The 13,685-nt window shown below is 55.9% G+C and overlaps 1 protein-coding gene across 6 annotated transcripts in view; it reads right to left on the bottom strand.

The window, feature by feature from the left end:
• Positions 1 to 1,915: 1,915 nt before the first annotated feature.
• Positions 1,916 to 13,685, bottom strand: part of STRA6 (signaling receptor and transporter of retinol STRA6) — a 29,923-nt gene continuing 18,153 nt past the window's right edge. For 3 of the 6 annotated variants that reach the window (XM_069559569.1, XM_069559570.1, XM_069559571.1), the window contains exons 9-19: positions 13,078 to 13,145; positions 12,823 to 12,899; positions 12,508 to 12,569; positions 11,432 to 11,594; positions 7,512 to 7,587; positions 6,132 to 6,265; positions 4,788 to 4,905; positions 4,598 to 4,699; positions 3,772 to 3,935; positions 3,399 to 3,548; positions 1,916 to 2,737 (exon numbers count right to left, since the gene is read on the bottom strand). In XM_069559569.1, the coding sequence (XP_069415670.1) occupies positions 2,568 to 2,737; positions 3,399 to 3,548; positions 3,772 to 3,935; positions 4,598 to 4,699; positions 4,788 to 4,905; positions 6,132 to 6,265; positions 7,512 to 7,587; positions 11,432 to 11,594; positions 12,508 to 12,569; positions 12,823 to 12,899; positions 13,078 to 13,145 (1,284 nt within the window). In that variant the 3' untranslated portion in view covers positions 1,916 to 2,567. The remainder of the gene's footprint in view (positions 2,738 to 3,398; positions 3,549 to 3,771; positions 3,936 to 4,597; positions 4,700 to 4,787; positions 4,906 to 6,131; positions 6,266 to 7,511; positions 7,588 to 11,431; positions 11,595 to 12,507; positions 12,570 to 12,822; positions 12,900 to 13,077; positions 13,146 to 13,685) is intronic. The other 3 variants (XM_069559567.1, XM_069559568.1, XM_069559566.1) reach the window with 1 other exon arrangement.

The raw sequence follows: 13,685 nt of genomic DNA, 5'->3' as shown, positions 1-13,685 counted from the left end.
CCCTGCGTCTGCCTCGAGTTTTGTCTGGATCTAGGAGCCCTGATGCCTCCAACCCCGCCCCTTTCCAGATCAAAGGGTGCTATACTTAGGGACAATAGCCTGTGAAAGAAGCTCTGAAGCCTCTGACCAGAGCCCCCAGAACTGCTGAGACCAGCAAAGTGGAGACAGGGAGGCCCAGGAACGTAGGGTAGCAGCTGTGAGACTTGGAGTCTGGCCAGCCCCCCTTCCCCCTCCTCTACACACAGTATCTCCTCATCCCTGTCAGCTTGCAGCTCCCACTAGGCTGCTGTCACCAGAGCACAGGCCGAGGATGACCTCACCTCTGATGGAAAACAGCAGGATGCAGCCAAGTCCCCTGTGCTGTGTTACCTTGGGTGAGTCACTGCCCATCTCTGGACTTTGATTTCCTCAGAAAACAAAGGATGGGGTGGGACATGGTAATGTCAAGGGTTCCACTGACTCTGAGTATCTAAGGCCTTATAATCCTAACCCAGCATGGACCCCTTGACATCTCTGGCTCTGTTCACAGCTGAGCAGGCTTGGCTTCTTGCAGTAGGATGTGGGCCTAAGACCTGAGTTGGGGGCAGCTGGGGAACACTTGTGTCCTGCCTGAACTAGCTAAAGTCCCCTGTGGCCCCCGTGCCCTCAGGGTGAAGCCAGAGTCTCCGGTCAGACGTTTCTGGCCCTTCTGGCTGGCTCTCTGAAGTCACCCCTCCCCACCCCTATGGGAACAGCTAATTAATTGTTCCTTGAACGCTCTGAGATGCGTCATCCTCTGTATATTTACTTACACTGTTCCATCTCTCCGGACATCCTCCTGCTTGTCACTTGACTAAGTCAGCTTTTGAGACTCGGCTTAGGTACCACCTCCTCCAGAAATCCTTCTGGATGCTTTTCCCTCACCCCCTCAGACTGGACTAGGCCCCCTCCTCCAGCTTACATAGCCCTGAGTGTCCAGTGTCCCAGTCTGATCACACACTTTTATGACTGTTTCCATATGAAGGACAGACCCTGTCAATCACAGACACAGGGCTAGGAATACATTTTTCAACGGGCTTCAGTGGGATCATCTCTGCCTCCCTTGCCCTCTTCCTGGGCACCCTTGAAGGTGAGTTGGAGCTCCCTGGCCCTGCCTGGCTTCCTGCCAGTTTGAGGCTGTAGTTTGGGATTGGGAATGTGGTGGGGGTGGTCTTCACTAGCTGTACAGACATCTCTTGAGGCCCCACTGATCTGGGTGTGTGGGGTGGCTGCATTCGGCCCACTCTCGGTAGCCCCAGCCCCACAGTAGTCCCCACCTCAGCCAACCCCCAGCAGGAGTGGGGGGCCCCCTCAGTGGCCCTTCCCTTTGCAGGCCAGTCTCCTCCCACCTCCGTGTGTGTGTGTGTGTGTGTGTGTGTGTGTGTCACTCAGTCTTGTCCAACTCTTTGCCACCCCATGGACTGTGGCCCACCAGCCTCCTCTGTCCATGGAATCAAAGTGGGTTGCCATTTTCTTCTCCAGGGGATCTTCCTGACCCAGGGGTTGCACCCCAGTCTTCTGCATTGTAGGCAGATTCTTTACCCTCTGAGACACTAGGGAAGCCCCCCACCCCAACCTCCATACTCTGTTTCATATTGCTTTCTCCTGAAATCTCTCCTCCTCCCCAAATTGCCCATTCTTGAAGACCCAGAATCAGTCTTACTTCCAAAGCCTACACTGACACAGCTCAGGGGTGGCACCCTGGGTCCTGAGTCTCTCCACCACCCAAAGGGATGTGGCCACAGGTTCCCCTCTGCCCTCTCCACCCAGCCCAGCATGTGACCAGAATACCCCAACCCCACCCAAGCCCCACAAACACACTGTTGATTCACTGAAAGTCTGGGTGGTTTTCCCCACATATCCCCTGCCCCCCCAACCCCCACCTCAGGAGGACTGCTTCTCAAGCACAAGTTTATTACAGAGAGCACACTAACCTCTTTCATAATCTCTAAGGGCATACCAACTACAAAAATATCAGGCTCTCAAGTGTGGCCAGCTCGGTGTGGGGTCTGGTTGAGCCATGACTTTGCTGTGGGATAGGAGCCCATGGCTTCCTCCTGGGCTGCCTTGCAAGCCATGAGAACCCCCAGAGGGAGAGGGGGAAAGCTGTAAGAGACAGGAGGCACTGCGTCTCATCACGGTGGTGACGAGAAGCTGAGGGGGCCAAGCTGGAAGGCTAGGCTGTCCTGGCCTGAACCGCCAACCCAGGTCAGGAGAAGGCTTCAGGGAAGCCTGGAGGCTGGTGGCAGGGCCGGGCATCGGGAGGGGCCTGGACCTGCTTCCTGGGCCAAGCTCGCCTTCTCCAGAGCCCTTACTGGCTTCCCAAGGTCAAGAGGGGCAGACCAGAGCCTTCCCAAGGCTCGAGGCTCATAGTGCTGACGGACTTCCATCCAACCACAGCGAGCCCCGGCTGGTTCGGCTAAATCCCCGGGCCCTGCAGGCAGAGCTGGGGCCAAGCAGGGGGCTGCCGTGGCCATGGTGATGACGCTGGGAGAGCCGGGGAGGGACGGGCTGGGAGGCAGGGACACGGCAGTGCAGCCTTCCCCGGCTCAGGGCTGGGCACCGTTGGCCCGAGCACCTGGCAGGGCTGTCTTCCGGAAGGCCTGCAGAGCTGGGTTGTGCAGCAGTGTGTACGCCAGACCCCAGCGAGCCCTGCCGTGGCGGGCCCTGGGCCCCGCTCCTCTGGCCACCAGGTCCTTGGCCTGTAGCAGCTGAATCCCTGAGAAGAGGCCTTCTGTGAGTCACTCAACAAACACCCGGCCAAACCCTGCCCTCCCCCCACCACCCCAGCACCAAGATGGGGGCCGAATCTGAAAATTGCCCGTGTAGAGTCGGGGAGATTGACGAGACAGGGGCTCCGGGTGCTATTTCACAGGGTGGGAAGCCGGAAGAAGTGTGGGGCTGCAGAAGGGGTTTGTTCAAGCTCAGGTGGTCACCCTCTGGGTGGCCGGTAGGACAGGGTGAGGAGGAGCTCTGTGAAGGCAGGGCTGGGACCAGGGACTGGAGGCAGCTCAGTGTCCCCCTCCCTACTACACCCAGGCTGCAGGGCAGGGAAGACAGACGGCTTAGAAGGAGAGTAGGGGTAGCCCGGGTGGGGCGGTGACAGAGCCCCTTAGCAAGACAGCGGTCTCATGCCCAAGTGAGGACTAAGTGTGTGTGCACACATGTGACAGACAGTGTGTATATGTTAGTATCAAGGAAAAAGTTACCCTGAGATGGACCAGGAAAATTCTCACTTCTCTCCCACAGGCAGCCCAGAGAGGAAGTAAGCATTTTCCTGGCCCTCTCTCCCTTGCCTGTGTTGGAGAGGGGGGCGTGCCTTCCTCCTGGGAGAAGCCAGCTGGGTTCCACCTCCCCCCGTCCCCACTGGAAGGGCATACCTTCCTCTTCCTCCCCCAGTCTGAGGCCATCCCGGGGGGTCATGCGGGGCTGGGGCCTCTGAGTCCGCAGGAGCAGGGTGCAGAAGGCTGTCGCAGCTGGGTGTGCCTGGCTGACCTCCATCTTCAAGAAGTTGCAATATGTGTGGTAGCCTGGGTGGGGGGTGCAGCGCTAGCTGGGGAGGGCCCAGATGCCCCGAAACACAGACCCCGGAAGTGTCCTGCACACCCTGCCTGTGAGCGCGCGGCCCCCTGCACATGCCCATGGCTCAGGGTTACGGACATCCTCCAAGGAGACTAGGTCAGGGCAGAGCCTCCCTCCCTGCTTGGCCAGGCTGAGCATCCCCCACCATCAGCTCCCGCCCAGTGACCTTACCGGGGTCAAGAGTGGCAGCTCTAAGCGGCAGCAGGCTGAGGTCCATCCGGCCAAGGTGGACGGCATTGTAGAGGGCGGAGAGGAGCACTCTCCAGGCGGCCACCATGGTGCCCACCAGCATGTTGATGGGGAAGAGAAGGAAGGTGGCTGCAGAGAGTGCTCTTCTGCGGGCCGGGAGAAGAGGGCTGAGGCAGGTCCCCACACAGAGGCCCTTCCTCGGGTCAGTGTCAGACTGAGATGACCACAGCTGCCGTGCATTTACTGAGCACACCTCAGTGCACCCACGTTGTGCCTTACGTCTGCCCTCTTAACCCAGCTCACCCATTCCCCCAATCTGGGATGCCCAGACAGATTGACTGACTTAGGTGACTTAGCTAAGGCTGCCTAGCTGGTCAGTGGCAGATTTGGGGTTTCACTCCAGGTCCACCTGGATCTTTCTATGATCCTGGTGTCTCCCACTTCCCTCCTCTGGGTCCCTTGTCCACGACTCTAAGCCTCTCCTGGGGCCAGGATCTCCCACAGCCTAGCAGAGAAATGACATGGCTATTAACCTCGTTCCTGCAAAGAGGGGAGCAGGGCTGATCCCCAAGAAGGGAAACTCAAGGGGGTATTTCTGGCCCTGTGACAGGTAAACAGAGGCATTTTGAACTAAGCTGGGCCACGGCAGCCTCTCTCTGTGGATAAGGCGAGCCCTTTTTACCACCTGCTGGGGTTCCCTGTTAGAGAAAGGGGAAAGACAGCAGTGGAGGGAGAGGGGGACAGAAAAGAAGACAGGGAAGAGGCGGCCAAGGGCCTGAGGGAGCCACGAGCCCAGGAGCCACCTCACCGGTTGGTCAGCCCCGGGCGTCCATGGTGAGTGTCCAGAAAGAGCCAGTGGGCGGCCACCTTCTGCAGGGTCACAGCCAGGACCAAGGTCAGCCAGAAGGGCCTGTGAGAGGTGAGGGGATGGGGAGGGTGTCACTGTTAGTGGCCCTTGGGGAAGGGGTCTCAGAACCCTCAGCCTTTTCCTCACTTACCACGAGGACTTCAGGTAATGGAGGAGCAGGAGGTTCCTGCCGTGAAGCATGGGCATGAACACCAGGAAGGCCAGGGTCAAGGTCCCCAGGAAGAAGAGGATCTGCTGTACCAGGAGTCCTGCCAGCATCGGGAGGAGGGGCGCAGTCATCAGCCCACCCCCTCCACTCCCAGGCACTCAAAGCTTTGGAATCAGGTAGACCCGGTTTCAGATCCCTGCTCTGCTGCTGTTTAGTTGGGCCACCTTGAGCAAGTTACTTAACCTCTCTGAGCCTTGGTTTCTTCCTCTGTAAAAAGGGGAAAGCAGCCCCTACCAGGAGGGCCGCGCTGAGAGGGCAGTGAGACGAAATCTGTGGCCACTCTTGGAAAACCACAAAGTGCTTTGCAAATGTTATTTTCCCCCCAATTGCTCCTGCATCCTTGAGGACAAGACAGTATTTGAAATTAATGTTTACATTCCTACTGGCCAGAGCCTGGCCCATGGTAGGCACCTGAAAGCTGTCTATTAAAATGATGGGCTATTGTTTACCTAGGATGTGTACAAAAGGGCTTCAGAGGCTTAAAGTTTACCAATTCAAGGAATTATGACTTTTAGTGCTAATAGTCCCTCTACCCCTTTATCATCTTTTCCCACCTTACCCAGAGGGGCGAGAACTGAAAGAAGCCGCAGGAAGGGAAATCAGGTCCTTGCTGGCTTCAGCCCGCTCACATTTGAGAGGACTTTACTCACTGCAGTGCCCAAGGGAAGAATCAGAAACTTGGAGCATGGAAGGGTCCTTGAAGTCCACTAGTCCAATTCTCTCAGAGTAGGACCCCCTTTGCAGCCCCCAGTAATGGCCACATAACCATGCTAGTGGAGGATGGGGAAGCCTGGCATGATACAGTCCACGGGGTTGCAGAGAGTCGGATGTGACTTAGCGACTGGACAATATCAGCCATGCTTGAATACTCCCATTGATAGGGATCTCATTACCTACTGAGAGCCCATCATGATATAGCCCTCCCTTACAAAAGCAGGAATGTGCCTCCTTCAACTTTCCAGCCCTGGGTCACCCTCTGTGCTAACACCTGGTAGCACCCAGGAGCCAACCTAGTGAGGGATGTTCTTTCACCAAGGGCTCCTGCTCCTAACCCCTCCCTCTCATCCCACCTGTGCAGACTCCCTGAGGGCAGGGGAGGCAAGGTGGCTCCTTCCTTTTGCTTTTATCCCAGAGCCAGCTCCAGCACAGGCAGACCTGCAGGGGCAGCCAAGACCTGCAGTGCATTCCTTCCCCTACTCGGGCCAGCGTCTGGGGTTGGAAGGCGGTCAGTGCTGAGGTCAGGTGGAGCGGGCGAGGGGGGCTCACCAAGGCAGGTAAAAGCAGTCTGGTAGGCAGTGAAGCTCATCCAACAGAATATGGCCTGGCGGGAGGGGTGGGGGCTCTGGGTCAGGGGGCCTATGTCCAGGGCACCCCCTCGGTGCAGAGCTCGCAGGTTGGTCCTAGGGTGGGAGTGAGGAAGGCAGGGATCTCAGGGTGCACACATGCTTCCTTATTGCCAGCTCTGGGCCAGCCTCTGGCTGAACTCCTAGTCTAACCCACAGCCACGGGCAGGGAAGCCCAGGGCTGTGGGAGCCCAGTGGAGCCTACTAATCCAGCCTGGGAGGTCAGGGAGGGCTTCCCAGAGGAGGTGATGCCTGAGTTGAGTTTTAAAGGATGAATAAGAGTAAGTTGGTAGGGGCTGGGGCAGGGATCAAGGGAGACAAATTAAAACAGAAGACTCAACCTGAGCCAAGTCAGGAAAGTGAGACACAACAGTAGGGATAGAAAATGACTTGCAGCTCAGCCACCAGGGCAGGAGGCCAGGTTCCAGGTAGGCAGAGGCTTGAGAGCCTTAGCCACCTGACAGGAAGAGCCGACTCACTGGAAAAGACTGCTGCTGGGAAAGATTGAAGGCAGGAGGAGAAGGAGGTGACAGAGGATGAGATGGTTGGAAGGCATCATTGACTCAATGGGCATGAGTTTGAGGAAACTCTGGGAGTTGATGAAGGACAGGAAAGCCTTGTGTGCTGCAGTCCCTGGGGTTGCAAAGAGTTAGACACAACTTAGCAACTGAACAACAACAACAAGTAGCGCCAACCCAGTAAGAAAAGATCCCGGAGCAGGAACCCTGAGGTCTGATCAATGTAAAGCACGGGGACCAGCTCCCTGCTAAGTCCCTGGCCCTCCCCTTCCCACCCACCCTACTCCCAACCAGAACTTTCTCTCCTTCTCTGCTCACACTTCTTCAGTGCTCCTTACCATTCACCATGAAAGGGCAAGGTAGGCGGCTTGGCATTCAATATCCCACAAGAATCTCTCTGGTGCCCTAGGCGCCAGCCGGCCCGCCCCCTCACCCACACTCACACTTGCTCTTGCTCAAGCAGCTCCTCCCGCCCATGGCACCCTGCCTCCCTCATCTCCCAGTAGGACGCCAGCTCTCCCAGGTAACCCCTCCTCAGAGGACAAACTCCACACTTCAGCCCTTCATCAGCCATGCCCTGCATTAGTCACAGACGTTTCTCCGACCAGACAGGGACACCCCACCTTCTCCACCCACTGCAGGGCAGCTGGCCTCAGGGACAGCTCGGTCCTGCAGGCATTCTCCCTCCCTCTAGTCCCAAGATTTTCCCCTCCTGGGTCATGGGTCCTGCAGGCCCGACCTCTCCCCGACATCTGTATCAGGGGGTGTCAGAGCCTGCCACTGACCTGTGTGTCACCAGCGAGTGGACCAGCATGAGGAAGGTGAGCAAGCAAGACAGGACCAAGGCCGAGATGTAGCAAACTGGAAAGCCGAAAAGGAGCAAAGTGGCAGGTCAGGGCCTGGGGCGGGTCTCCTGGGTAATCTCTGAACTGCCGTCAAGGGACAGCTGGGTGGGAGTTACCCCCACCCCACAGCCACACTGAGCAGAGGCCTCTCGTCACTTTCCCTGTTCTCAGATCCAGTGTAAGTCGACAACTTTGGTTGGCCCATACTGCCAGGTGACATCTGATGGCCAGGATGGGAGAGGCCAGCTCTGAGGTTGCAGACCTGGCCCTCACTCTGGTCTTGCTGCTTCCACTGCTGTGTGGCCCCCAGTGAGGGACTCCATGGGGGTCTGCCTGGTGTCTGCCTCCAGCTCCATGACCTCCCGGCTCTGAGGCGTCAGGAGACCATGCCATTGCCCAGCCTCAGCTTGTCCATACCAGGCACACCGCTGGGCTGCCCATCTCCCAGCATGTTGTGAACACTAAAATCCCATCAAGGCCTGCATTAGTGGCCTTGGTTCAGAGCACAGAAGATACAAGCACCCATCAGCGTGACCTGAGTCCATCAGAATGAGGGACATAACCGCTGCTGCGCCATCTCCTCCTCAACTCCCCATCCACCCTGGCCAGGAGTTCCTTGTATCAGCAGCAACTGGGAGAAAATGCATTGAACAAGCCTGGTCTTTAAGCATAGCAGAGCTGTAACCCTTCCTATATCCACAGCCAGTACCCTCCGTACCCTCAGAACAATCCCACAGGAGAGGCCCTGGGAGATGTGGGACCCACAAAGAAGCTGAGACTCAGAGCTGGTGGGCTTGACCCACCAGCCACACCACTTGGAAGTTATGGAGCAGGCTGTGCAATCTTTCGATCTAGGATAAGCCTGGGAGGTCTGCACCCTGATCTCATTAGTCATCTGAGGAAAGTGTTCCTGGTTCCCATCAGAGACTCAGGAGGGGAGCAAACACATCTGGTCCCCTACCAGAATCTGGTAGGAGAGGCAAGCACTGGGTCCGTGCAGCCACAGGTACTGGAGATATGAGTCTTATCACTGACAGCATATTAGGATCACCTGGAGTTTTCAGTTCCCATGGCCCAGGGACTTCCAGTGGCCCAGAGGTTAAGAATCTGCCTTGCAATGCAGGAGACATGAGTTTGATTCCTGGTCGGGGAACTAGGATCCCACATGCTGCAGGGCAACTAAGCCCACGTGCCACAGCTACTGAGCCTGTACATCACAACTGGGAAGCCGGAGTGCCACAAGGAAAGATCCTGACTACTGCAACTAAGACCCCACGCACCAAAAAAAATAATTTCAAAAATTCCCATAGCCCAAGCTGTGCCCCAGAGCAATAAAGTCAGAATTTCTGGGCATGGAACCCAGACCTTAGCTTTTGGGAAAGCAATCCCAGTAATTCCAACTTGCACTCAGGGCTGAGAACCACTGAACTGGTTTTTGTTTTTTTTTTCCAAAGTCAGAGCCTTAATGATTTCTTTGCGTCAACAGTTGATTGAAATCCAACAGGTCAACCATCATGTGTAAAGCGCCTGCTACAAGTGGTTCTCAAACTCAGTCTTGTATTTGAATCATGGAGAAGGCTTGTCCAGTCACAGAGGCTGGGCCCCACCCTCCAGGTTTCTGAGTCTGACTAGAGCCTTGGGATTTCTTTAAAGTTACCAGGTGATTCTCAGGCACAGACAGGAGCGAGGATGACCGCTACAGAAACCTGGGGCCACTGTGCCTGCCCCTGGTTCAGTCGTGCAGAGGGGGGCCCTTTACTGAACATGAGGTTAGAAGAAAGCCCTGGGCATGCACAGTTCTGCTCCGCTCTGTCTAGAGCCCTGCCCTCCTATAGCCAACATGATGCCCGCAAAGATACACTCTGGACTGTTTCTGCCAGGAGTCAAGGAGTTTGCCTGCAGAGGCTGCCAAGGTGAGCAAATAGGTTAACTGAAGGGAAGAGTTATCTGACTCTGATCCCCAGCCTGGCCTTGGTCTTCAGGTGTCTACCTCTCCCTCCTCTCTCCCTCAGTTGGTTCCCTCCTAATCCTGGTACTCATAAAATCTTCCTGCTCTTCGCTTCCTCTGGAACTCTGCACCTTCCCCCTTCCAGGCCTGGGTTTTGCGGATCAGTCTGTCTCCCACACCTGATCAGGAGTCTCGAGGACAAAGATGCCTTTAGAGCTTCAACACCCATCTTACAGGTAGGGAGATTGAGATCCAAAGGAGTAAACAGCTTGCCCAGGACACACAGCTGGTAAGTGATGGAGCACAAATTCTAATCTAGCTGGCCTGACTCAAATCTAGCTGGCCTGACTCAGAGTGCGAGCTTTCTGTGAAAGATGCCGGGCTTATGGTCCAGGTGTCGGGTGGGTAGCCCTAAAACAGGCTCTCAAAGCTCAGAAGACATTAGCTTCTTAGACTGAGAACAGACCAAAGGGCCTCAGATCTCATCTCAGTTCTACCCCTGGTTTGCCTTGTGCTTAGGGCATATCCCTAAACCTCTTGGGCCTCAGTTTGCCTTGCCTGTGAACTGGAAAGGTAAACACTGATCTACTTAACCCCCGCTTCCAAGGAGATTCAGAGTGGGAGCATCTGGACTTGGAAACTGCAGCATGTGATTGTAAGTGTCAAGTGTGTTGCATAGAAACCAAATCCCTTGTCCTAGACATGTCTGCCTCTTGATTTCCTGCTCTGTGAGAGGAGATCAATGATGCTAACCCAACAGGGCCGCTGTGAGCAAGGTCTGAGCTTGGATATGGACTGATAAGGGTCATGTCTGCTCCTGCCTGTGGCTCAGATTGCAACCAACTTGGAAAATCTTGGAGATGTCATTTTCAGCCCATCCAGAGCTTGTCACCTATGGGCTTCAGTCACAGTTCCAGGACAGATTCTGGTAGGGGAGCAGATGCACTCAGGAAAGTGGTGGTCAGGGAAGGAAGCAGTCACTGCACACACCTCTGCCCACCCGTATTCCCTCCCTGATGGTCTTGGTAAGGAAGAGCAGCAGAGCAGTCATACCTCCACCTGCAATAATGGCAGCCTAAGCTCCGACCATCACATGTTACTCCTCAGGAGCCAGGGTGCCTGTGCCAGCCAGGGACTCCCTAGCCAGAAGAGAGTGTAGGCCACATGACATCTGACCAACAGGCCCTGTCTTAAGGTGGTAGATAGTCCCAGCCTGGGTGTTAGGAGACTTTATTCTTCTCTTGGCTCTATTTCTGCCTGGCTGTACAACCTCAGACCAGTTCTTCCCCCTGTGTCAAGTGAGGATGTGTCTCAGTCTCCAGCATAGGGCTGTGGAGATGAGGTAGTGGGTAACAGGGCGAAGGGCTAGAGGAGGCATCAGACCACAGAATTGGCGAGGGGCACCTGGTATAGTTTTGGAGCCCAGGAGCTCATTGTCAAGGGAAGGAAGGAGAAAGGAGGTGCCTTGAGGACAGGGATTGGGAAGAGAGAGCATTCACCCTTCCTGACCCCACCCACCTGCCATAGGATTAACTCAGAATCCTGGCCTGCCATCCTGACACACTGCCTGCTTGCCTGCTTCCCTCAGAGCCCATGGCTGTCCCCTCAGCTTACACACTCCATGCCCTCCTCCACCTCCACCCCTGCAGAGCAGGGCAAAGTTGCTGGGGGCAGGGGTGGGGGTGGAGGTGAGAGATCCCACACAAGCTGACAGGGGACCAGTGAGATGACCCCTTCAGGTCTCAAGACTCGAAACTGGAAGCTCCAGCCTCCCAATTTGTAGATGAGGCAGCCGAGACTCAGAGAGGGGATGCCCAAGGCGCCCCACGTGTCCATGGCTCCTGGGATAGAGCTCAGGCATCCCAGCTTGGGTCCCCACTGCAGCGCCTCAGGGGCTTCTGGGAGGCCTCACCTTCTAGAGCCCACAGGTGGTGCTTCACCAGCTCTACCACCTCCTGCTTGTCCTCTGAGAGCACGATCCCAAAGCCGGCCAGCAGGTAGGAGACGTCCGTGGTGATCCCCGCCCTCACCTTCTGGATGGTGGGTACCACACCCACTAGCAGCAGCAGGGCCACCTGGAAGAACCCCAAAATTAGGATGGCAGGGCCTGGCTATGCTCACACCAGGCATTCCCATCCCAGGAGAAGTGTTTTCTGAGACTTCAGGAGATAAACTCCAGCAGCCTGTGGGCTGCAGCCACATGCCCATCACTCATCACAGTGTTCTTATCTGTCTCTTGGAGCAGCATCCTCAAGCCTCTAATCAGCATGTTACAGATACGACTTTAGCCTCATCGACCCCAGACATGCTTTCAAGCAACTCAAGTGCACATGTGCATCTCTGAATCGTCTATCTAAATTTAGTATGAAATTTCCAGTTTTTCCATGTTGGAGAAAGCAAAGTGTCCCCTAAATGAGCACAAGCATTGAAGCTAGCCAGACCTGGATTCGAATTTTGGCTACCCCGAGATATTGGCTGTAGGAACAAGGCCAAGTCAAATTCATCTCTCAGCCTCAATTTCCTCCATCTGTGAAAGGGAGAAGACTCATACCTACCTCCCAGGATGTTCCGATTTTTTTGTCTCTTTTAGGGGGAGGGGTGGTGGGGGGTGGTGGGGATTTATCAAACATACATTATTTCACTAAATCTTCCCGACTGAAAGGAAGTAATTCTATTTCCTCCATTTCACAGACAAACTAGTGCGTTCAGGGATGTTGAGTACCTTGTCCAAATCACTTGAGGTAAACAAAAGAGTGAGGATTTAAATCTATGTTTACATGACTCCAGAACTCATGCTCTGACCCTGTGTGAGCCCAACAAGGGTTAGCATCCCCTCCCTTCTGGGTAGGCCAGCATTCCCAAGATGGCCAGAAGCAAGAGGATAGGATTGCGGGTGGGGCTCTTGGAGAGTTGAGCCTAAGTCATCTCAGGGTTGGGGGTTGGGAGCAGGGGTCCAGAGGCACATGGCATGACAGAGGCAGGACATACCTGGTAGATGGCCGTCCCTGTCAGGGTGACTGAAAGCACCAGCTTCAGGGGGAGTCGGAATCCTGCAGTCCCCAAAAGGAGGGGTATGGTGAACCCCAGCACCACCCAGGCCCCGGAGCCCCCTCCCGCCCAAAGGACCCAGGAATAGGACCAGGGCTCACAGGATCCTGGACCACCAAGGCCAGTCAGGGGCTTCCCCTTGTCTCCTGATGACAATGGTACTAAAGGTAGGAGCTGGCCTTCTACAGCAGCTGTTCTGTGCGGATGAGGGGTGCGGTCACCCGTCACTCTTGACCTCAGCTCCCCACCCCATACCTCGCTGCGGAATGTAGATGGAGTGTCTAAAGTAGATCCAGGCCCAGGATGCGAAGCCATGCTTGCAGGTGTGGGAGCTGCGGAAAGACCCAGGCAGGGGGCAGCTCTCAGGAGAAGCTCCTGCCCCGAGCCTGGGCCCCAAGGTCTGGTTGATTCTTCAACTCTGCCCCACCATGGGGCCCAGCGCCAACCTCCCAAACAAACCTGCCTGCCCAGGCCTGTCCCCCAGCCCACAGGATGTGCCTGGAACCTCACCTGCTTTTCAGCTTCTTCTGGCAAAGGAGGGTCCTCAGATATTCTTCAGAGTAGCTGCTCTGCAGCCCCTGTGGGGACAGAGGACAAGAAGGTGGGACCTGTCTTGAGCCATCCCTGGGGCCCTGGCTCAGGATACCTTGCTGGGCACCCAGTAGGTGCTCCATACAAACCTCTTGGCTGTGGTAGAGTACAGAGAAAGGGCACCTTGTGGGCATAAGGGCCCCCCCAGAGCTGTCCTCCCCTCCTCCTTAAATAAAAGACTAATCCGTCTCCTAGCTAAGAACTCCCAATGCTGGCAAGTCTTTCCTAAGGGCTATTTCCAACCCTCCCCTGCTTTGCTCAGTCTCTTCACATCACTGCCTTCCTCCTGGCCCTCTGGCCTTTGCTAGCTGAGACGGGGGCTAAAGGGATACTATGTCCCACGAGTTTATCCCTGACCAGGACACAGGCTGGGCCGTTTTGGGTCAGATGCCCCAGGCCTCTCCTACTCCAGGGAGATCACAAGGGTGACCTGATTTGTCTAAGCCACATTCCAGGCCTTAAGCTGCCTGCCAAGTGGCAGAGGTCCACAGTAAGATGCGGTGAGCCCCTGGCCCCTGATCATTTGG

The sequence above is a fragment of the Ovis canadensis genome, chromosome 18 (assembly GCF_042477335.2).
Source record: "Ovis canadensis isolate MfBH-ARS-UI-01 breed Bighorn chromosome 18, ARS-UI_OviCan_v2, whole genome shotgun sequence".
NCBI classification, from domain to species: Eukaryota; Metazoa; Chordata; class Mammalia; order Artiodactyla; family Bovidae; genus Ovis; species Ovis canadensis.
This window is presented reverse-complemented; position numbering and strand designations above follow the sequence as displayed.